Here is a 24,193-nt window from a genome sequence, read left to right on the forward strand (position 1 = left end):
AAAGCCACTTAAGACAACTGAGTGAAGGTTGGATCAGAGAAGGGAGATCTGAGGCAAGGATTTCAATGAGTAGGTTCTTTCAGTAGACCAGGTAATAAGTGCCTGAACTAAGATAGCAACTGTGTCTATGAAGAGATAAAAAGGACAGAAAAGCAAGAAGTTGCAAAGACAGACAAGATAAGCCTTGGTAGTTGATTAGATATGTTGAATGAATGAAAGTGAGAAATCAAGGATAAAACTAAGACTTTGAACTATGTGACTGAAAATATGGTGAGTTTATCAAAATAGGGAAGTTCAGAATAGAAGTAAATTTTGGGGCAAGAAAATTTGTTTTATTTTTGGACTTCTTGAATTCAAGACACCCTTCAGGCAGTTTGAAATAGTGATTAGGAAGTTCACTATGTGGGAATGGAACTTAGAAGAGAAAGTTAGGCTGAAAGTACATATAAATCTGGAATTTATCTGCATTGAGATGATAATTTAACCAATGGATATGATGAAATCACCCAATGTGTAGAGGAAGAAGAAAAGAGGTTCCAAGAAAGAGCCTTGTGAACACCCACAGGCAAAGGTTATTTATGGAGGAAGGTCTAGTAAAAAATTTGATAAGTAACAATCAGTAGGTGGAGGAAGGGGGGAGTAGGAGGGGGAAAGAACACTGGGAGCAGTGTCATGAGGGAGTATTCAGGAGGAGAGGGTTGTTAACAGTGTCAAAGGCCTCTGAGAAGTTAAGTACAGGAATTGAAAAAAAGCCAACAGATTTGGCAGTCATGAGATTATTGTTAACTTCAGAAAGAGTAGTTTCAATTGGGTAATGAGGTCAGAAAATAGATTACATAGGATTCAGGAGTGAGAGGAGAGGAAGTAGAGATAGAGTTGATAGCTTTTACTAGGAGTTTGTCTAAGAAAGGGAGGAGAAATGCAGGACAATTCTTGAGGGTGGTTGGTAAGTTTTTTAAAAAGGTGGTTTTTTGGTTTGTTTTTGTTTTTATTTTTTTGTTATGGAAGAAGTGGAAGAAGTTTGAGTATTTGTTTATAAGCTCTCAGTAACAGAACCTAAAGATAGGATTAGATTGAAGATAGGAGAGTAGGTTGGAAATGTTAGAGACCATATGCTTGAAAAGATGATTGGGGATGGATCCACTCATATCTCTCCTTGCAATTTGGTTTTGTCCACACTCTTCTGCTGAAATTGATGTAAGGTCATTGGTGCTAACTCATCCTGGATAACTCAAGCTGTTCTACGGAAGATTGGGGAAGAAAGAAAAAAGATGAAGGAATTCATTTTACTAGCCCCTGCCCCAGAATTCATAGGGGAAACCACAAAATGATGTGGGGGACAGAGTTGTGGAGGAGGGAGATAAATTTTCTCAACAACATATCCAACCATCCTGGAGGGCCAGCCATTCTGAGAATTTCAGCCCAGAGCAGAAAGGAAAAGAAAAATTGGAGAATATAGGGTTGGGGAGTATGTTAGGAAAATAATTGGTGAACACAAAATGCTAACGTTGGATATGGCTAGGAGATAGGATGTTACTCATCATCCTCTCCTATAATTGATTAAACAAGTACCCCTTGGATCATTCCATACCCCTCAGGGGATTAGGAAACCAATGTTATAAGGCAGTGTTGATATAAGGGAAAGGATGTGTAGTATGTCTTAAGACTCAGATTCAAAACCTGACTGTTACTTCTGTATGAATTTTAGAAATTGACAGCTTCTCAGTCACGATATCTTTATTAAATGGGAATGGTATTGTCTAGATTACTTATTCCACATCACTATGTGTCATCTTAATCTTAAAAACTATATAAAATGTCATTTTCCTGGCCTTTAATGCCCTCTTCATTCTACCTTCATTGAACCTTTCCAACCTAATTTTACAATATTCTCTTCCTAGTGAAACCAAACTATCAGTTATATTCCTTATTAATCATCTACTCTCCCACCTCTTATTTGGCATGTATTTCTTCCATATCTTTGCTTTCTACATGCTTCTCTGTTATTAGCCCCAGAGCAGATGCATTTTTGAAGCTTCATTTATCAGAGGGACAGGAGAATCTCAGTTGAAAAGGGTCTTTGTGATTCTTGGAAAAAACTTGAAGTCTCTTCTCTTTACCCCTCTTACATTCTTCCTTGTATCTTGCTAATTTTTGTATTCCTGCCCATGACATGAGTCAGGAAAACCTAATTTTATGATTACTTCAGACAGATATTAAATGAATCATTTATGGGCTTTAAAACTATAATGGATGTTGATCTGCCCAGGTAAAGGAAATATCCGTTTTTGTTAACCCATAATGAAATCACAGATTAATCAATAAAAATATTAATGATAGTAATAATAATGCAAGACACTTGAAGTCAGAAACTGTCATTATTTGTGTAGTACTTTAAACATGGTATCTAATAGATCATTTCTGAAATAATGAATTAAATTGATGTGCCCTTTTATCAGTATGAATCAGTTGATACTGATCACAATACATCCATGTCTTCTATTCTGAAACGGGTCCATGTTCTTCCACAAGTGGTCCACATTGGGTCTAACCAATATACTGAGAACCTTCTAAATCTGTGCCACATTGTGTGGATACCATGAAACATATAGGCTGTTCATTGTTTTTTCTTCTTTCTGTGCAACTGCATTATTTAGGACCCTGGGTGGCACAGTGGATAGAGCACTGGCCTTGGAGTCAGGAGGATAGAAGGTCAAATCCAGCCTCAGAGACTTGACTCTTAAAAACTGTATGACCTTGGGCATGCCACTTAACTGTTTGCCTCCTATCCAGGGTCATCTCCAGTTGTCTTGAATCTGGTCACTGAACTCAGATGGCTCTGGAGAAGAAAGTAAGGCTGGTGACTTAGCACAGCACCCCCTCACTCCATTCCAATACATGTGCTTGTCATGCTATCTTCTCCCTGATGTTGTGGTTTTCTTCGAAAATGAAGGACTAGCATTAATTTAGGGCCCTACATTCTTTACCTTGCTTCTCTTGAACTTTTCAATAATGTATTGCAGTTTATTCATACCCAGCATGAGTTTCTCTTAGAATAATGTGAAACTTTCTTTGTTGTCTATGATTTCCCATGGTTCAATATGGTACAATATCAATGAATGAATTTTTTTTAAAAAGATGGAACTTTGTTTCAAGGAAAAGTTGGGGATCATTTAAAGCAGTATTCATTTTTTCAAAGGCAATCTAGCTTGCTCTCTCCTATTAAATTCCTGGGTGAATTGAGCAACTATAATGTCTGTCCTACTTATATATTGATTGGATCAACAGATGGGTTTTCTATCTACTTCATGTCATAATCTGGATTTTACTTACTTGAATTTTTTAAATGAAACAATATTTATAAAGCACTTATCTCAGTGCTTTGTACATACTAGCCACTTAATAAAAATTCCTCTTCCTACTTAATAAAAATTCCTCTTCCTACATCTCCTTGTATTGTTATAGGTAATAGACTGAATTCTCAAGTCATTATGAACTTATTTAGTTCTTTATTTTTTTAGAGATTGAGGTAATTAATACCACATCATTTACACACAGAAAAATCTGAAGTTTCTCACAATCTGCAAAGGAAACTTTTTCAATTTGGAATCTAAACTGGACCTCTTCCAGGGCAATGGGAAACACATATTTCTAGTACAGTGTGCTTCCATCATATCTGAATATTAATGAAACAAGATTCTTTAAACATAATTATCACATATGTTTTGGAGATACCTTACTAGAAGAGAATCTTTATGGCAGTATTGTGCTCTTTGGAAATAGTGCTTTAAAAATAATCAATAATTTTTATCAAGGATGTGACATTCTTCTATACCTTTCAGCTGTTTATATAACTACAAAATCTGCTATAGATTTTTCTTTACAAAAGCACACTTGTTCTTATTTCAAACCTTTATCAAGCATGTTCTTGTTTATTGCTCTCAAAAAAATTTGTTGAAATGGGAATATAGGCATAGAAGTCAGTAATTGTTATTTTCTTCAGTGCCTTTTTTTGATAACAAGAAGTTTCATGTTTTTTTTTTCCCCTAAGCCTTTGGTATCTTGAGAAGTGAACCTTAAAATTATGTCACCTTCTAAAATCTCTTCTATATCTACTTGTTTAGCTATTTTTCTTTTTTCTTTTTTGCCATTTCTGCTTCTTAATGAAGCAAATCAGGATATATTTTTTTTTCTTTTTTAAAAAGATTTTATTTATTTAAGACAATAGGGTTAAGTGACTTGCCCAAGGTCACACATCTAAGCAATTATAAAGTGTCTGAGGTTAAATTTCAACTCAGGTACTCCTGACTCTAGGGCAGATGCTCTATATACTGGGCCACCTAGCAGCCCCAGGATATGATATGTCAAAATTCAAATGTAGTATCTTCATTGCAGTTGATATAGAAATTTTTACTAGTTATTTCCATTTTTCATCCTTTCTTTTTGCCTATTGATCTCCTTCCAGTTTTATCTTTGAATGCCCTTGGGATGCTTTTGCATCTTTTAGTCTCTTAACTTTTTATAGAGTTGTGTTTTTTCTCCACTGCTTTTTTCTATTTTGTGAGGTTATTCTGCCTCTAATCCACCATAAGATTTTACTAATGAATTTATGCTTTCAATCGTTTTTACCTTGGCTACTATGTGTGTGTGTGTGTGTGTGTGTGTGTGTGTGTGTGTGTGTGTGTGTATGTATATATATATATATATATATATATATATATATATATATACATCTTTTATATATCTTTTTAGTCTACTGGCTAAATTGACTTCTGTGCTCTTTTAATCTCTTCATTAGAATAAATTTTCTGAGGACATGGTGAATAATTTTTTTGATCTTTGCATTCAATTCAATGAAAATTTAAGTCTGAAGTATGCTTATTAAATTCAAGGGTCTTATTTAGGTCTTTGGGGACTTTCTTTGTCAATTCACCTTGTGCAACTGCTGTTGACTCTTAATCTATAATTATTTTCATAATGTTATTTCTTTCCATGCTTATCATAAGCACTGTAATATGAAATAGCCAAATGTCTTATGAAATAATATTTCTTGTAGCCTTTGGAAACATTATAAAATCATTTCTGCCATCTCATTTATTTACCTCTCCCAGAAGAACCTTCTTCTATTTCTCTACCACTTCCTTTTGTTTTCCTATTTTATTTATAGAATCTCAAGATTTATGTGATTCAATTTCTCCATTAGTACATGTGGCCAATGGTCTCTGAATAAGAATCTCACGTTCATAGTATGAGCAGCTATGTAAAATTTCTAAAGTAGTCTAGAATCTCTGTGATTGTTAGCATCCTCTTCCCCTTTTACATTCTGTGCCAGTGTGACTTCTGACAGTAGAAAAGGTTAATCCAAGATTAACGGCCATTTTACATTTTTCTTTGTTATGTGGATGACCAAAGCCAGAGAATTCATCCCATTCTAAAACTAGGCTGGCACCCAGAAAGCAGAAATGTTGCTAGAACATTATTCTCTTCCTATATGGAGGAACCTTTCAGAGCTTGTGTTGCATTGGCAAGGCCTTTTATGGCAGGATCACCTCCTTGCTACAGTGGGACCTATGCTAAGATAACTCATTTACCTTTTGGGTCGATTGCTCTGATCCAATGCATACTGGAGACAGTCCAGAGTTCCAGTTTTCGGAAGTGGTCTAGTGTTCTGCAGTAACTGATTTGTCTCACACCTGTGTAGATGATTTCACCTGTGGGAGGGTTCAGTAATATTGTAGCAATCAGCATTCCCACGGAAGGATTCCCCTGAATTCCTTATCATCTCTTTGGATATGCTCTAGACCAGGGGTTCTTAACCTTTTTTTTTTGACTCATGTGGCTTTTTTTTTAGGTTTTTTTGCAAGGCAAATGGGGTTAAGTGGCTTCCCCAAGGCCACACAGCTAGGTATTTATAAGTGTCTGAGACCGGATTTGAACCCAGGTACTCCTGACTCCAAGGCCAGTGCTTTATCCACTACGCCACCTAGCCGCCCCTCATGTGGCTTTTAATAAAGATATAGACCCTTTCCCATAATGAAATATGCAAAACAAAATACGTAGAATAACAAAGGAAACCTATTATATTGAAATAGTTGTCAAAGCTTTTTTTTAAGTTCACAAACCCTAGGTTAAGATTCCCTGCTCAAACCAGGACTGGGCAGCCTTTCCAAAGTGCAATGCCAGATTTCTCAATGCCTGTTCTGCTATTTGAGTTTTGAGAGGGTGTGGGAAGGGAGGGGTGCTCAAATTTACACACATACATCCCACTCATTTCAGATTCATTTTGCTTAACTTTTTCTTTTAAAATGCAAATAAGCTCTGGGAAGGTTGAGCCATTCAGTTAATAATTGGTTAATCAATCATTAATCCTTTAGTGTGAACTGCTTTTAATAAACTGCTCTACCACCATCAGATAATTGTTAAGCATCTGACCAAGAACTGCTTCACTGAGAGGGGGGATATTGGAGTGGCCTGTAATGGGAGATATTGCCAGAGGATATTTTGAATCATGGAACCTTTGGTAAAGGGCTGTACTAATTGTAACCTACGTGGGGGGGAGCGGGGTGAACAATCAGGGGCCAAGAGAGGGCACTATAGGTCAGAAGAAGACACACCAAGATGTGAGAGAAAGAGTTGTAAAGAAAGGGAAGGGAGCTTCCTTTATTTGGCAGTTTTCCTTGCCATTCTGATGGCAGGTATCCCGTGTGTCAACAAAAGTAATCTCCCTGAAGTTTTTAATATAACTAATTGCCTTAGCTTGTCAGTTCTCAGAGGAGCATTATACCAGTGATAAAATTTTTGACTGGTATTTACTGACTTACTACTTCCTCCAGATTCTCTTCTGTGATCATGAACTCAACTTATTTCCATTTTACTTCTAAAGATAAATTTAGATAGGTGTGTGTTCATCAGAATGAGCAAATATCCTTCAGCTAGGTAAAAATCTATTCAGTTCCGGTCTTGGTAAACTACTTGATGCAAAAATTCTGATTGTTTCTCTTGATATGAATGAGTGGTTTATACAAAGTTTCTTTAGAGGGGCAATGGAGTGGACAATATTTTTTCTCTGTGACTAGAAAACCTGATAATGGGAATGTTAGTAGAGAATTAGTACCTGAAAAAGGTTTCCTGACTTAGTCTGCTTATCATTTGGGGTTTTTTTTTGTTTTTTTAATTTGCTGTATTATATACTATATAAATTTTACATGATATATATTTACAGTGGGTCAAGTCCTTTTAAAATCTTATAAAAAGCAAAGATCAAACTTTAGACATCTCTGAACAACACAGACTATATAAACCATAAAGATTATTCAGATTTAACATTATTAAATACACTTTTCCCTATTCCATCTCCTAATGCATGACCATTCTGATTATCTTTTCCCCTCACCTCACTACCTTCCCTAAAAACTCTACATGGCTTAAGAATAGTGATCCCTTAGTAAGTATGTAAAAAGGAATCCTTTATTAAAAATAAATAATATTTGTTATTTACTGAACTCCTTTGATCTACATAAGGATCTTTGATGCTCTATAATTCATTTTTTTCACATGCTAAAGAGAGGATGATTTTTAATTTTTTTTATATTTTAAAAAAATGGGAAATAGATTTGGAATTAGACTGCCCTCCTAATTTTAACTTCTACTTTCTTCCCTTTTTTTCCTCTCTAGCTTACATATTGCTAAGAAAATGATAATTGAGCAAAAGAGAGCCTACCATGTAAAATGCTCCCATGTTGGTTATACAGAAGTAGTACTTGAAATGTAGAATATTTCTGTCCTGTCTCATACTATTCCTCTTGTTTTCTGTAGAATGCTATCTCCATTCCCCATGCTCAACTAACTATTAACCTTTCTATCTCTGAGGTTCTCTAATTCCATCTGCTTTAAGCTCCTCTGTGGATTGGATGATTGTTTCTTTTGAAATATACTGAATTCTAATTTTAAAGTAAATTGGACAAAGAAATAAAATGCCGAAGGATTCCATTGCAGGGAAATAACAGTGAAACAATGGGCTTGTAGATATAGGCCACTATATTTACACTACTCAGCAAGTTTAAATTATGTTTACAGGAAGAAGTCATACATGGCTAGACTAGGTGTCTGCCATTATATTTCCTAATTACAATATATCTTATTAAATTATAAAAATTTTTAACGGGAAAAGACCTCAGCAATCATCTAATGCATTGTTTCCTAAATTGTGTTCCAAGTGATGTGATTATATTGAATAAAGAAATTTGAATGCTAGTGATATATTCCCTCAAAATTATCTCAGATTTTGTTTTAAAATAAAATTGAAAATGTGTAAATATCAAACAAACTTGTTATTGCTGAGTTGTTTTGATTATGAAATTAACCTTGACTTTATCTATTTTACTCTAAAACTCCCCTGATGACTTTTTTTATCCACAGAGTATTTTATACCTTCAAGGCTCTTCAAATCAACATTTATAGGTTATTCATTTTACTTAAAGCCAAAAGTCATCTGTGACCATTTTGGGTAAAGAACCACTAAGGTAGTCCAACACCAACACCTATATTTTTTAACTGAAATTTTATTTAATTTTTCCAATTACATGCAAAGGTAGTTTTCAACATTATTCCATTTGCAAGTTTATGAGTTCCACATTTTTCTGTCACCCTCCCTCCCCTCATCCCATGACAGCAAACAATCTGGAAAAGATCAACAGCTGTATATGATAGAGAAGGAAACTGAGTCCTAGAAGATTGTTACTCTTGCAAAGCCACCTAGACCTCAAATGGCAGAGCTGTGAAGGTCTCTTCCAGTCTCAATCCAGGGCCTTTTCTACATTGCTATTTTTGTAGACATTATTTAATTTGAATAAATACTAAGCCATCCAAGGGATATTAAATAACAATCTGTGTTCCTTGGGAAAGAGAATAAAGATTTATGTAGCATTTATGAAGATGACAGTAGAAGGTTTTTGGTCATAGAATCCCAGATCTAATTTTGGAAAGGACTTCAAACAATCTATTCCAACAGGAGCATTTTACAGATTAGGGAATTTTGACTCAGGGAAGTGAATTGAGAGTCACATGTGTAGTAGAATTTAAAACTGGGGCATGTAACCATATAGACTCGTCTGAATTTGGTAATACTGGAAAAAATGGATTTTAAGGTTAGGGATAGATAACTAGAGAAAGAGATGGAAAGGGAGAAAAGAGAGGACCATTGGTATAATTGCTCTGGCAAAGTTCCCAGGTTCCTGGTGGGAAAGAAGGTCATCAGTAATCTAAGGCCCCTGTCCTCTATTCTAGTCAGCTAATTTTTTTTCTTCTGTGTTCAATTTATTAGGGAACATGAAGAGATGGATGATGTGGTTTTGCTTAGCTTGGACTCTACTATAAATGGAAGAGCATGACTAAATAGCCACTTCTATTTGAAATAAAGTACTCCCCCCATTGTATCAGAAAACAAATGCTGAGACCACCTCAGTCAGAAGCTGTAAATTTGTGTGTGTGTGTGTGTGTGTGTTATATGTGTATATGTGTGTGTATAGATGTTGTTTGAGTGTGTATATGGATATACATGTGTATCTATACACCATATACATACATATATAGAGAGAGAAGGTATTCCAAAAATCTGAGTACAGTTTTAGGCTTAAAATTACACTCAGAGTTTTTAGTACATTGACTAATAGAATCAATTTTTTTATGTCAATTGTAAAAAATAGTTAAATTAATTTGGTGATTTTCATTTTTTTCCAAACCTATAATGGCATAATACTAATTTTTACCCAGAACCAACCACTGGGAAATGACATTTTAAGAAAGAAATGTGGGGCAGCTAGGTGGCGTGGTAGATAAAGCACTGGCCCTGGAGTAAGGAGTACCTGGGTTCAAATCAGGTCTCAGACACTTAATTATGTAGCTGTGTGGCCTTGGGCAAGCCACTTAACCCCATTTGCCTTGCAAAAAATCCTTAAAAAAAAAAAGAATGAAATGTTCACCAGCTTATATTTAGCAAATTGAAGGTGATACTGTCAAATTGCTTGATCTCATTTTGCATAATTTAAGGTAGCTTTGATTTAATGAATTTAAAAGTCCTGGATTCCAATTGTTTAGCAGGATTTTTTTGAAAATGTTTTATATAAAAAAAATTTTTTTTAAGTTAAAATAATCCAGCAAATGGACTCCACTGATGATTTAAATTATCAAAACCAATACAACTTGAACAAGGAAGTAACCAAAACAAATGAAAGTATGTTAATTTTGGCTTTATAGAGAATTCAGGGTGGAGTACAGAGGAAGTCAATATTATGAAACAGGAAAAAAGATTTGATGTTGTATAAAAAGAAACAAATCAAATTCTGTGTCAAAAATGTTTAAAACAGTTCAAACAAGTATTTATTTTTATTTCTTTATATTTAACATTTTTTTTTAAAATCACAGATGTCTATTTCTTTGAAAACTCATTTTATTCTGTCTACTACTGAATGTGTTTTAGAAAGCCCCCAGAGGCAGCTGGGTAGTGGATAGAGCACTGGCCCTGGAGTCAGGAGGACCTGAGTTCAAATGTGACCTCAGATACTTAATAATTACCTAGCTGTGTGGTCTTGGACAAGCCACTTAACCCCATTGCCTTGCTAAAACTAAAAAGAAAGAAAGAAAAAAGAAAGAAAGCCCCCCCCTAGAAAGGTGATATTTGTATTCTTACATTGCATTGTCTGTTTAAAATCCAACTATAACAGTTAAAGAATTTTATATTTTCACTTGTTTCTTCTATACTTAAATGTATCTCTGATTTCACTAGTATTCATATTGCCTCCAATGAGACATGAAAAACTCTCTATGTCTTCCTCACTTAGGCAGCTAATTGGCATAGTGGATAGAACATGAACTTCAGATCAGGAGATCCTGAGTTTGAATCTTATTTCAGATACTATTAGTTCCATGTGCCTAAGGAATTCTCTTAATCTCTGTGTCTCCATCTGCAGTAAACCTACCTCTCTGGTTTGTTGTGAGGTTCAAATGAATTAACATGTAAAGGACTTTGTAAACCTTAAAGTATTTTATAAATGCTAGCTATTGTTCTGTTATCATCCATGTTATCATCGCTATTCATCAACTCTACTGAGAGTTGAATTACTTTTTTTTTTGTTAATTATTCCCTAAACATAAAAGGGCACTGAAAATGTTATATTTGTTTTTGGACAAGTGCTACTAACTGCCCATGAGTGAAGCAATTGTTTTTAGTCCCAAGTCTCTAAAAGTAGCAATCTAAAAGATGACATAATAATTTTGGAATTTTTTAAATCAGTTTTATCAAATGATCTTTGGAGAATGGTTAATAAACAACATACATGGCTCATTTTATTTGATACCAAATTACTACTTCTTAAGGTATATTACATCTTCTTTTTTGTTGTATCTTTTATACATAGCAGTTGCTCAATAAATATTTGTTATTATTGATATTGATAATTCAATCAGTAATTGAATTAATAAGCAAATAAAACCTGTGAAATAGGTAATACAGATTTCTTAGACCTCATGAATATATCTCTTCAGGTCTACATTTAGAGACCATTTATTTTATTTTTGACACAGTTCTAGCCTGCTTGATTTCCACAGCCCATCATAGAGTATGAGCAGAAAAAAATAAGAAAGAAACATGAGGGGGAGAGGATGAGGTTTGAAATCATAATATGAAGAAACCAAAGAAAGTAGGTAACAAATATCAAGAAGTAACATTTTCTGGACATTAAAGGGGGTGGGGCATGAAACATAGACAAAAATAACTTTAATATTGTAAGCCATTTGAGATTATTTGTCATAGAAATTATTAATGTTTCAGTGATGCAGCTGTCATCAAGAAAAAGTTCAATTGGGCAGCTGGGCAGCTGGTTGGATGGAGCACCGGCCCTAGAGCTAGGAGGACCTGAGTTAAAATCTGGCCTCAGCCATTGTACACTTACTAACCATGTGATCCTAGGCAAGTCACTTAACCCTGAGAGAGAGAGAGAGAGACAGACAGACAGACAGACAGACAGACAGACAGACAGACAGATGGAGATGGGGAAGGAAGAAAAGGTTAAATTTATATTACTGATTTGAAAAAGTTTCCATCCAAAACAATTAAAATTTTTATTTTATTTTTTAGCAATAAAGAATTTTTAACACATTCTTTAAAGACACAATACTATTGCATTAAAGTAAGAATTTTTAAAGGAAAATTTATTTATCATCATTACTTGTGAGACACTATAAACTTTTAATATTTCTCAGGCAGTGGGCTGCAAAACCACAGGTCTTCAAGCCAGATGAACAGTGGAAAGGAGTAAGAGAACCTGTTTTCAAATTCCAAATCAGTTCTTTTTTAGCCCAATCTCTTTGGAAAAATCATTTAAATTCCTCAGGCTTTATCTTCCTGGTCTGTAAAAATGAATAGATTGTGCTAGAAGATATCAAAGGTCTCTTCTAGTCTTAAATCAAATGTGATTTGATTCTAGAAAAGGCCTAAAATCCCATGATGACCCGTAACCCCTCTCACCATCAGTCAGGCATTATAGAAGAGCCCTTAAATCTGAAGGGACTCGTCTGGCCATTAGAGGGCACTGAAACACAGAGGAACCTAGATCCTTCACATCCTGCTCCTTCCTGCCTTATCTGACCAGGAAAGGGAGTCCGCATTGAGTCTACTGCCCCTGGAAGCATGTAGGTTCTTCTCCACTCTCATGTTCTTCTGCCCCTGGCGAAAGAGTTCGGGCTTCTCTGGGCCTGGGAGAAGAGCAGCAGCTGGGATGTGAGTTCTTTTGTTAGAGAGGGTCACCAGGCGTCCAGATAGGCAGCAGTGCTTCTGGCTCCAGTTCGGTTGGCTTGGGGGGAAGAATTAGATTGGGAAATGCCTGTGGTTAGCCAACTGAGCCCTGGGCTTTGATGAATGAAACCCCTTGTTCTGCAAATGTTTTGGCTTGAAAAATTTAACAAGCATTTCTTTAAAATGCTATTTGGACAGATTTAAATTACAACTGTTGATGAGGAATTCTTTGGAAACTGGGAAGTGTATTATAAACTGCCAAGCACAGAGCATCCCCAGGGAAACCTTGGTATTGAATATCATGTTTGATTGCATGACTGTCTTTAATTATTTTAGATCACTGGATGGCATTTCAGTGTTCTTTTTTTTTTTAAATGTATTTGTAGCATGGTATATAGTAGGCCCTTATTGTTGGATTTAATTTCCCTTACCTTTGTTGGAAATCTAATCATGGCTACTTGATTGGATCCCTCTTTTTACTAGCATTTACCTTTTCTTTTTGTGTTGTTTGGCACATAGTAGGTTTTCTTGGTGGATTGAATTTCCTTTGTCTTTATTGGAAATCTAATTGTGGCTACTTGTTTGAATTCCTGTTGCCAGTGGGGGTAATTGAAAAAGATGGACTGGGATTTGAGAAACTGATTGATAACTGACTTTTTATAATTCTGCATCACTGAAACTATTCAAATTTAAAAGCAGAGCTGTCATTTAAAAAAAATCATCTTCTGATCTTTCTTGGCTTATTATTTTCCTATTCTTTTTCATTTTCAAAACTGTGACCTTATGTAAAATCTGTTCTGGGATTCCTCATCTAACTTTGTTTTATATTGCTAGCATTTATATAGTGCCTGCAATGTGCTAGACACTGGACTTTGCAAATATTATCTCATTTGAACCTTGCTATTATTATTTCCATTTTACAGATGAGGCAAAATAGAGGTAAAATGACTTCTCCCAGTGTCACATAGCTATTGTCTGTGACTACATTTGAACTCATCTTCCTGACTCCAAGTCCCACTATCCTCTGAGCCACTTAACTTCCCATTTTATGAATGACTTACTTTTTATTTCCCTGTGACAGAACAACACCGGATATAGGATATATAAGAAATGCAGGGTAGACAGAATGTATTGTAACTAAAAAAGAATGAAATAAGCATTGTGGCCTTTCTGTCAAATTTTAAAAGTTGAATGTAACATAGCTATTATTTATGCATCTCTTTTCAGGCTTAAAATATTTGATAGCTTTCTTCCGCCTGGTATTGGCTTTCTGCCCAGAGTACATTCCATTAAATGCATCCAGATTTAGAGGTTAAGAGATCTTGAAGCTGTCATTGAGACATTTCTTTAGGAGTGAGTGGTGCCCAAATTTCATAATGTGTCCTCAAAGGATTTTCGTCACATAAACAATTTAACTACTTGTTAGAGGTTCCTTGAAGTCAGGTGACTAATACAGCAACACCAGCTGAGGGCATCTGTTTCCTTAAAACTTTTACAAAAAATGCTTAGCCCTAAATAAGCAGCCATTCAACAGTCAGTTTTGTTGACAGGTCTCATGTACATTTTAAAGGGAGATACCTTTCTGTGCACCTAGGAAAATATATAGTTCCACTCTTCAAGATGCTTACTCAGATGAGGAAAGATGTGACATAAATGCAAATTCAGCTCATGAATAATGGAATTTTTAAGCAGGAAAGACAGCAGACTAGTTGAATTTAACATATAGCATTTACTCAATCACCTTTCAGTATCACTGCAGACATAACCTGGAAACCATCACAGCAACATGATAGTGGTGTCATCTGGGAAGTCATATAAAATCTGTAGATTGGCCATTCCACAACTAGGTCAAGTTTGAAGGTATGAGATCAGACCCAGAGAGTAGGCCAGAGTAGCCTCAGAAGGAAACTGTTTTTCACCTCAGTCCAAATTTTACCAATTGAGATTAAATTTTTTTCTGGGCTAACCTAAGAGATGCAGATCACTTGCAGGTGTGTCCCACCCATAGCCCCATTCAACCCTCAAAGCCTATTCATGGGACCCTATTACATTTTATTTATTATCATTGGTGATATGGTTTACATTGTAGTCACAAATAAATATTAAATTCTATATGTGGCCCTTGACAAGTTATTGTTGGGTGATGAAGCCCAGAAGAACTAAAAAAAAAAAGAACTATTATTATTATTATTATTTCCATTTTGTAGAGAATTGAAGTTTAGAGTAAATAAATAGTTGCTCATGGTCATACAATAAATGTCAAAGAAGAGGCTTGAACCTAAGTCTTGGCTTCGTGGCATGCTGCTTCATTGGAAAGAACTTGGTTTCTTGTGGGAGTATCAGAGCAAGTGTAATCAGTGATCCTCCAGACCAGACTCACCCCAGGGGAGTTTTACCATTTTCCTCAGAATCAAAATGTTCTCTAAGAGTAGAGATTAGTTAGAGTACAAGAAGAGACTTTCTTGTCACTAACACATTCTATGCTGCAATATGCTCGTAAGCTGTCAAGTAATTTGAATAGCAGTCTTTTCAACTGTTCTGATTAGTCCATTTCTACTAAGGTCTGTAATAATAACAGTTCATGATAGTCTCATCATAGTTAATGATGAGAAATAATGTTGTTAAGTAGGGAAGGAAAAGAACAAGAAATTATTCAGTGCCTACTGCTTTCCAGGCATCATGCCAAGGACTTTATAAATATTATCTCACAACATCCTGGGAGGTAGGTACTGTTATAAATCCTATTTTACCATTTAGGAAAATGAGGCACACAGAGGTTAAGTGGCTTGCTCAGGGCAACAGAACTAGTTAAGTGTCTCAGGTCATATTTGAATTCAGGTCTATGTGATTTCAGGTCTAGAACTGTATTCAAAGCACCACATAGCTGCCTCTTTATTAAGTATTCAGAAACAAAGAAAAATCCAAAATATTTTCATTTCATTTTGAATGTCTTTTTGATTTACCAAATCATCTAAATTATTTTTTTCTAAGAAAATCTCTTAAATGATTTTCCCCCCACTATCTTCATCTTATTAAAACTGTAGCTTCAGGGATAGGGTAATGTCCTAGATTCTTTACTAACCCTAGATTCTATTTTCTCTTTGGCCTTTGATGATTATTCTTCTTTCTCCTACCCCTCTAGAGATAAGTGTTCTTCAAGGTTCTGTCATCAGCCCTCACAGTATATACAGTTAAGTAATAAAATGAATGATCAAAGCAATGAGTACTTTGTAAATTCAGGCTATTGAACCTTTTAGCTCTTCTGTGCCACATTGTCCAAAAAAAAAAAAACAACTTGTCAACAACCACATAAGGAATTTAATATTTATTCAGGAGATGAAACTGAGACTTCCTAAAAGATGGATGGGATATTAATAGGTAGATAAGAGGTAGACACTATTTCAGGCAAGGAGGATATGTTAGCAAAATATGAAAGACAAGGTTGAGTAGTCATGTAGACATTCAGTATTTAGTTGAATGAATTAAGAGGTAATTAGTCTGAGAGAGAAATGAGTTGATTGGCCTGGCTTCAGTAGAGGCTTCTGTTGGGGATATCAGGTTGAATGAAATCAGATGGGAAGGGCTTTGAATGCCAGCTCGCATCTAGTTACTTTTCTCTGATCAGTAATGGGGATCCATTGCATGTTTTATTTTTGAAACAGTAATCTGGCAGTAAAGGGCAGGTAGGTAAGCCAGGTCGCTGTGGCAGTGGTCCAGATTTGAAGTGGGGAGGATGTCACCTAAGGTGATGGCAGTGAAAACAGAGAATAAAGAAGGATTCAAGAAACATTACAGAGGAAAACCCAACAGGACGTGGTGAAAAAGATGGGAATGTTTATAAAGTCATTTTCTGACTTCAGGTATCTGGAAAAAATGGTAGTTGTTGACAGAAGTGGGTTGAGTAACCAGCTTCAGGTTTAAGGCAGAATACTTATATACCCATAGGTTTATTTTCTCCACTTAAAACCTAAGATGACCCAAGGTTAAAGGCCCCCAAGAGAACAACCTAGAAATCAGAATATCAAGATTGAGCCATTAGAATCTGACCGCTTCTTTGTTTTTGCTTTTTCAACAAAACAGGTTGACAGTAATTTCAGAGAATTCTAAAACATCCCAAATGTATTATATATGGCATTTACTTTCGAGAAAGACTAAATATGTAAGAATTACCTGATGTCTGAAGAATAGTCCCATAGCTGCTTGCTAGTTAATTACAATGGCTCTAGTTTGCATGGGGAAAGTTCAGACTTATGGAGAGCAAGCTAACTGTGAATAATGGAGATAGCCTCTATCAGCTGCTTCCCTCTTTTTCTCCCCAAAGGCTTAATTGTCACTCAATTAGCCCTAGCCATACAGAGCATGGAGATCTCTATTTCTCAGTTAACAAAGGATAAAGAGATCCTCTATTCCTATGCTAACTCTATTAATCCTAGAATATATGGTCTTAGCTCTGTGGTCACTATTTTTTAAAAATTTGGCAAAGAATCATTTTGATCGCTGTTAGTTACAAGTCTTACCAAGACACCCAATCCAGTCTTCTGTGACCTCTGTTTACTCTCATAATTTGAATGTAATACAAAAGATGATCAAAATTATTGTGAATCATTATTCAGACTTAAACATTATATGTTGTACTTTTTTAAGACTGATAATTTGTTAAAATTTTTATATAATGATTTCAATATAGCACTTCATTTTAATCTAGTGATTTATATGACAATTAAATATTTTTAAGCCACCCTTACCACTTTTAGAAGAAAAAGGAATCAAAAGGTATATGCAATTATTATAATAAAAACATTGTTTTCTTAAGAAGGTATGGTCAATTGTCCCATGATTTCTTAGGTGAAGGAGAGCTAGTAAACTATTCATTATATTGAAGGCATAAATGAGAATGGCTATTCATTGTAAAATAGTTTAACTTATTTGTTTGTGCTAATCTTATTTACTGCAATTGTATTTATTTTTTTATTTTTTATTTATTTAAGGCAATGAGGTTAAGTGACTTGCCCAAGGTCACACAGCTAGGCAGTTATTTGTGTTTGAGGCTACATTTGAACTCAGGTACTCCTGACTCCAGGGCCAGTGCTCTATCCACTGTGCCACCTAGCTGCCCCCATGGGGGGGGTCAGAAGTTATCTAGTTAATGTATGAGTTGCAAGTTTTCACTTTCAAAGTTATAAATATTTTACAAAGTACAAAGTTAACTGAATCTTTTCATGTAATACCTAATTAGTTACATTTCTGATTTTCGTGTCACATTTAATATAAGATCTGATTAAAGTCCTATTATGGAAAAGCTAAAATAAAATTTGACTATAAAGTCTGTTGTATACTTATATTTATCTCATCACCACATTTGAATTTCCATTCTCATTTGAATTTTATTATTCTAATTTTTTCCATGGTGGAATTTAATATTCATTAACCAAATTTAAAGCATTAAATGAGAGCTATTATTTTCATAGTGACATGCTTATATTCCATCCTAGGTCTTGGACTGGATTGAGAACCACGGAGAAGCATTTCTAAGCAAACATACTGGTGTGGGCAAATCTCTCCACAGAGCCAGAGCACTGCAGAAACGTCATGAAGATTTTGAGGAAGTAGCACAGGTAACTTACTTTGTACTGTCTCTGCTTCTACAAGCTGTCCTTTGTTTTGTTTTTGTTTTTGTTTTTTATAAATTAGTAACTTAACATTATCTGTTATTATCTCAGTTTAAAGTAATGCTGAACACTCATCTGAAACCTTACCAATATAAATTAGAAGATGATATCTGATAATGGTTTCCTTTAATTTTCTGTCAATCAACATTTATTAAGTGCCTCCTGTGTACCTGTCATTGTTCGAAGAGCTGGGGCTACAAATACAAACAATGAAGCCATCCATGCTCTCAGTTATTCCCTCAGAGGCAGAAGGTAGATCAGTTGGTTAGCTCTTTTGCCAAGCATAATACTTGAAAACCAGAAACCTCAAATGAGTGTTTTTGGTTGTCTGCTTCTAAGGTGGTCTACTTCAAGGAACCACCTTTCTAATTAAATTCTTACTACTTTCTTTAATCTTTTAAATGAACATCATCCCTTTTACTTGTGTTTGAATTGCTTTAAACCTTGAATTTACAGATTGACTAAGAGAGCAAACTTGCCCTTATTGACATGATTAAAGAAGAATCCACAGGAAGGTAGCTGCTTTTAAATATTTGCCAGTTATGTATTATCCTTTAGCTTTATCAGTTCTATTATAGGACAGTCAATGAGACGTGTTTTGTTTTTTTTTTTTCAGTTTTTGCAAGGCTTATCCAAGGCCACGCAGCTAGGTAATTTTTAAGTGTCTGAGGTTGGATTTGAACACAGGTATTCCTGACTCCATGGCTGGTGCTCTACCCACTGCACCACCTAGCCACCCCCATCAATGAAAATTCTTACCTTTTGTATCAAATAACATTCTACTGCTATTCCTCAAAGCCCTTTCATGCGGCATAATTACATTTTATTATTATTATACTTATTTTTAATATGAATTATATTGCAGTCATAAATAAATATAAATTACAATATTAACAATATTTGGCCCTTGACAAGTTTTTGTTAGGTGGCACAAGCCAAAAGAACTTAAAGATTGAACTCTCATGCTTTAGAGTTTAGAAGTTTCAGTTCCCTTAGTACCTGGAGCCTCTTGAGGGTCCCTTCCTGCATCTAAGATTCTATGATAAACAAGTAATCCATATTTAAGTAAATACATTAGTATATTGGAGTGTAGAATCTAAAGCAGCATGGCATAGTGGATAGAGAGCTAGCTTCGATCAGGAAGAAGAGTCCGAACTCTGCCTCAAACACATGCTGACTTTTGAACCTAAGCAAGTCATTGAAGTCATTTTCACTGCCCTACAATAACTCTCTTAATTGCAGAACAATTATAACTCTGTGTGGATATAGGGAGTTTCCTCATCAGAAATGAATATCAATGAAATCATATACTTGGGATCCCTTCCTGCCCCCCCCAAAAGAACCAGTAACAGAGAATTATGAAGGACAGAAATATGATGTAATAAAACATCTTTATTTAGCATTGGTCCAAATTCTTCAGGACAGAGGAAACTAGCATGTAAAATTATTCAATCTGTGATTTCCAAAGTAATGAGGCCCAAAATACCAGGAGCTGTTAGGAGATTGCAAAATAGTCCTATTCCCTATAGTACTCTTTAATTTACAAAGGAAATATCCTTAGGTCCACATGACAGAGAGTTTGAAACTCCCTCCTTTAAAACATCAGTCTCCTTTACTGGCCCTGGAGTCAGGAGGACCTGAGTTCCAATGTGACCTCAGACACTTAATAATTGCCTAGCTGTGTGACATTGGACAAGTCACTTAACCCCATTGCCTTGAAAAAATTAAAATAAACAACTGGTATGTATTTTCAAAATACCAGATTCAGACATTAAAATTAGTCAGCAAGCATTTATTGAGCACCTACTATGCCTCAACATAGTGAGGCAAAAAATAGTTCGTGATCTCAAAGAGCTGTAACAGTCATAAGTATTTCTTTTATGTGCCGACCACTGTGTAAATCTTTTTACATATATCTAATTTGACCCTCACAACAACCCTTTGAGATAGGGTCTGTTTTTATCCTCATTTTAGAGTTGAGAAAACTGAGGCAAACAGAGGGTAAGTTATTTAACCAGGGTTACATATAGGTCAAGGGAGAGACAACACGCAAACCACTGTACAAACAAGATAAATTGGTGATCCCAGAGAGAAGGCACTAATCTTTTTCTTAGGATAACATCTTTTTCTTTGACTTTAATGCAAAAGTAATATACTTTGTTAGTGTAACTTTTTTTATGATGTTTTGCTGAGGTATTTCACACTCAAACAGCAAAAGTTATACAAGAGGTTATGTTGAGTCCTAGTTGCCCTTTAGCCCGTGTTTCTCTGAAATTCATCCATTTATATGTTAAGTGGATTTGAGGTGTCATCTGCAGCTGCAGAACATATTTTTTCTTTTTTTTTTTTCCTCCTGTGCAAAGGGAATTGTTCTATAGGGGATGTGGCTTGTGGTCTTTTCTTCCTCATTTACTCTGCAGCTGAGTTTATTGGTCCAGTCAGCTTAGTACCTTATAAAAAATAACTGGAAAAACTCTCATGCCATATCAAAAGGATTTGGAACTAGAAATTAGAGGGTTATATTATGCAATAAACAACTGAGGAGGCAAAACAAAGTCTTAGAAACTTATCATATTCTAATCTGCTCTTTGCAGAATAATTTTGAGACATTGCCTCTTTGTCTCTGTGCGAGTGTGCAGCAACCATGATTTCATTCCTGGAGATCTTTGAATCCGTGGCTTTCCCTGCTGATTCAAATAGTTTTCTATTTTCTGGATTGGAGTGGTTGAAAAAAATCTCTCATGCATTAGGCAATCTTCTGGGATGTACTTCCATGAACTTCTTGAACTTCAAGTTACATATCAATATACTGCTTGACAAGAAAGCTTATTCAGCTTGGTAGAACCTGTAGAGCCAGTGTTTCACTGGAAGCCTTCAAAAACCAGAGACACCTGTGGACTCCAGTGAGGTACATAAAGATTTTTCATGTTTCAAGCAGAAATTATAGTACATCATAATAACAGATGCTGCAACACATGTATTTCTTGAATGAAAGTGTGGCACCCAGAAGTGTGCAAGAGAATATAATATTTTATGGTTATATTATCAATCACATGAAAAATCTTAACCTAAAATTGTTTATAGGAAAGAGTAAAGTAATTCCTTAGAAGGATTGGGAGAGTGGTGAAGGCAGGCAATTGTCAGAAATCTCTGTATTCTCAAAATATTGTTATCATTCTACAAGTAGTTAGCTTTGGGCTAGTTGGTGCTGAGGTTACAAAACAAAAATGAAAACAACATATTTTCATATAAATAGATGTAAAATTATGCAAAGTAAATGAAAGGTAATTTAATCCAGCTGTAACAGCTGATCTGTGAGGTGGGGACCAGGAAAGGGCTTTGTGCTCTAGGTGATGTTCTAGTTGAGCTTGGAAGGGGGCTGGTCTTTCTAAGGAGAGATAATATTTCAAGCCCAGAGTTTGATCTAGGCAAAGGCACATCCCCTTCCCCTCAGTGATGAACAGTCAGATAAATTTTGTATGTACACATTTATGTTTAACATGTTTTTCAGATTGGTCATTTTTAGTATGACAAATTAAGATTAAGGAAAGGAAAAAATAAGATAGGAAAGAAATAAATAAAAGGAATTTTTTAAATTGTGGTGTTCATTCAGATCCCTTCTAACCTCATCTTGTGTTGAAGATTTTTGAAGTCTTTGCTTTTTAGTCCACAGATGGAGCCCAGTAATTAAAATAAGGGTAAGAGAGGAGTTGAGAGTATCAGTATCACCTGAGTTCAAATCCATCCTCTATTACTTATTACCTGTCTGATCATTCTTTCTCTCCTCCACCCCAGTGGGGAAATGCTTCTTTTTGAAATCAGAAATAAAATATTCACTTTCAACATATCAGATTCAGACATTAAAATCAATCAGCAAGTATTTATTAAGTACCACGCACTGGAAACACAGAGAGGCAAATATGTGTTTGTGTGTGTGTGTGTGTGTATATATATATATATATATGTGTGTGTATATATATATATATATATATATATATATATATATATATATATATATATACATACATTTATATGTATTAAGTGTCAGCATTCTCATTTGTAAATGAGGGTTAGAGTTAAATGATCTTGACTGTCCCTTCCAATTATAATGTTCTGTGAAAATATGAACTTCTGTCATTGATGATTCTTGGTTTAATAATGATTTTTAAGACAATATTTCCATCCTTATGACCTCATGGTGCTCAGACAACTCAACCAAAAGCCCTGGTTTTATTAAGATGTGGTGTATAGATGCTGTCTAGACAGGCTGTGTCCTCAGGAGCAGGGCAGAATCATGCTGTGTATTTATAGTACCATTCACTTGTTGAAAAATCCCTGTGTCTTTGGCAAACAGCAAACTAACATTATTCTTTCTTCATAATAGGAGAAATGAAGCACACTAAGATAAATTACCTCAGCAGATGCCCCCTTTCACCCTTTCTGTCCTTACCTGCTTTCTGTCAAAACAAATTGAAGTCGGCATGTGCTTGTGTCAAAGACTTCTAAAGTCTATGTTTGGGGACTGTTGGTCCATGAGCACAACTTGACTCAAGAGGTACTTTAAATGTAGGCAGAAAAGAATTTGTTGGTGATCAATCAGAAAGCAGAAACACACCGTTTGAGAACTGGAAGGGACTTCAGGGGTCATACACCTCAGTCTAACCCATACACAGAGAATTTCCCATATAAAATAATTTACAGAGTCATCCATTGTTTTACTTTAAGACCTCCAAGGAAAGAGAACCGACCATCACTATAGGAAGCCCACACCATTTTTTGATACTTCTAAATGTTAGGAAGCTTTTCCTTAACCTAAACAGAAATTGACCTCCTTACAACCCCTACCCATTGCTCCTGTGGTCAAACAGAACAAGTCTGTACTCTCTTCCTTGTGATTGCCTTTTAGAAGTTCAAAAGACAGGGGTGGCTAGGTGGCACAGTGGATAGACCACCGGCCCTGGAGTCAGGAGGACCTGAGTTCAATTTCGGCCTCAGACACTTCATAATTACCTAGCTGTGTGGCCTTGGGCAAGCCACTTAACCCCATTGCCTTGCAAAACAAAAAAAAAAAAAGAAATTTAAAAAATAGTTGTCATGACCTCTCTGAATAGTCTCCTATTCTCCATGCTAAACATACCCAGTTCCTTCAGCCAATCCACAAATGGTTGAACCATTGTGGTTACTCATCTCTGGACGCATGCCAACCCGTCTGTGTTTCCAATACTGAATTTAGTACTCCATATGAGGTCTCATGATAGCAGAATGCAGTAGCACTATCACCTCACTGTTCCAGTAAGCTGTGCCCTTCTTAATTCAGTTCAAGATCTCAGTAACTTCTTTTGACTGCAGCATCATATAGCCGAAATATCTTTTTAATTGATATGTTATTTTCCAATTACATGTTATGAAACTTTTTCATAATTCATCCACATGCATATGTATATTTATAAGTTACATAATTTCTTTCCACCCTCCCTTCCCATCCCCTTCCCCTCAGTGGTGAACAGTCAGATAAATAAGTTCTACAGATTAGTTGTTTTTAGTATGACAAATTAGGATTAAGGAAAAGAAAAAAATAAGATAGGAAAGAAATACATAAAAGGAATTGTTAAAATTGTGATGTTCATTCAGATTCTGTAGGGTTTTTTGGTTTTGTTTTGTTTTTCTTCCTCTGGATGGGGATAGCAAAGTCCATAGCCAGTTCCTAGGGTTGTCCTAATTCTCTGAACTGCTG

General features: G+C 35.4%; 1 protein-coding gene across 6 annotated transcripts in view; it reads left to right on the forward strand.

The window, feature by feature from the left end:
* Positions 1 to 24,193, forward strand: part of TRIO (trio Rho guanine nucleotide exchange factor) — a 600,806-nt gene that overhangs the window by 351,731 nt on the left and 224,882 nt on the right. For 5 of the 6 annotated variants that reach the window (XM_074199605.1, XM_074199606.1, XM_074199601.1 and 2 more), the window contains one exon: positions 18,283 to 18,405. In XM_074199605.1, coding sequence (XP_074055706.1) covers positions 18,283 to 18,405 — 123 coding nt within the window. Of the gene's footprint in view, positions 1 to 12,693; positions 12,776 to 18,282; positions 18,406 to 24,193 lie in introns of those variants that run through there. The other variant, XM_074199602.1, reaches the window with a different exon arrangement.

Source organism: Macrotis lagotis, chromosome X, assembly GCF_037893015.1.
Source record: "Macrotis lagotis isolate mMagLag1 chromosome X, bilby.v1.9.chrom.fasta, whole genome shotgun sequence".
In the NCBI taxonomy this organism is placed as follows: domain Eukaryota; kingdom Metazoa; phylum Chordata; class Mammalia; order Peramelemorphia; family Peramelidae; genus Macrotis; species Macrotis lagotis.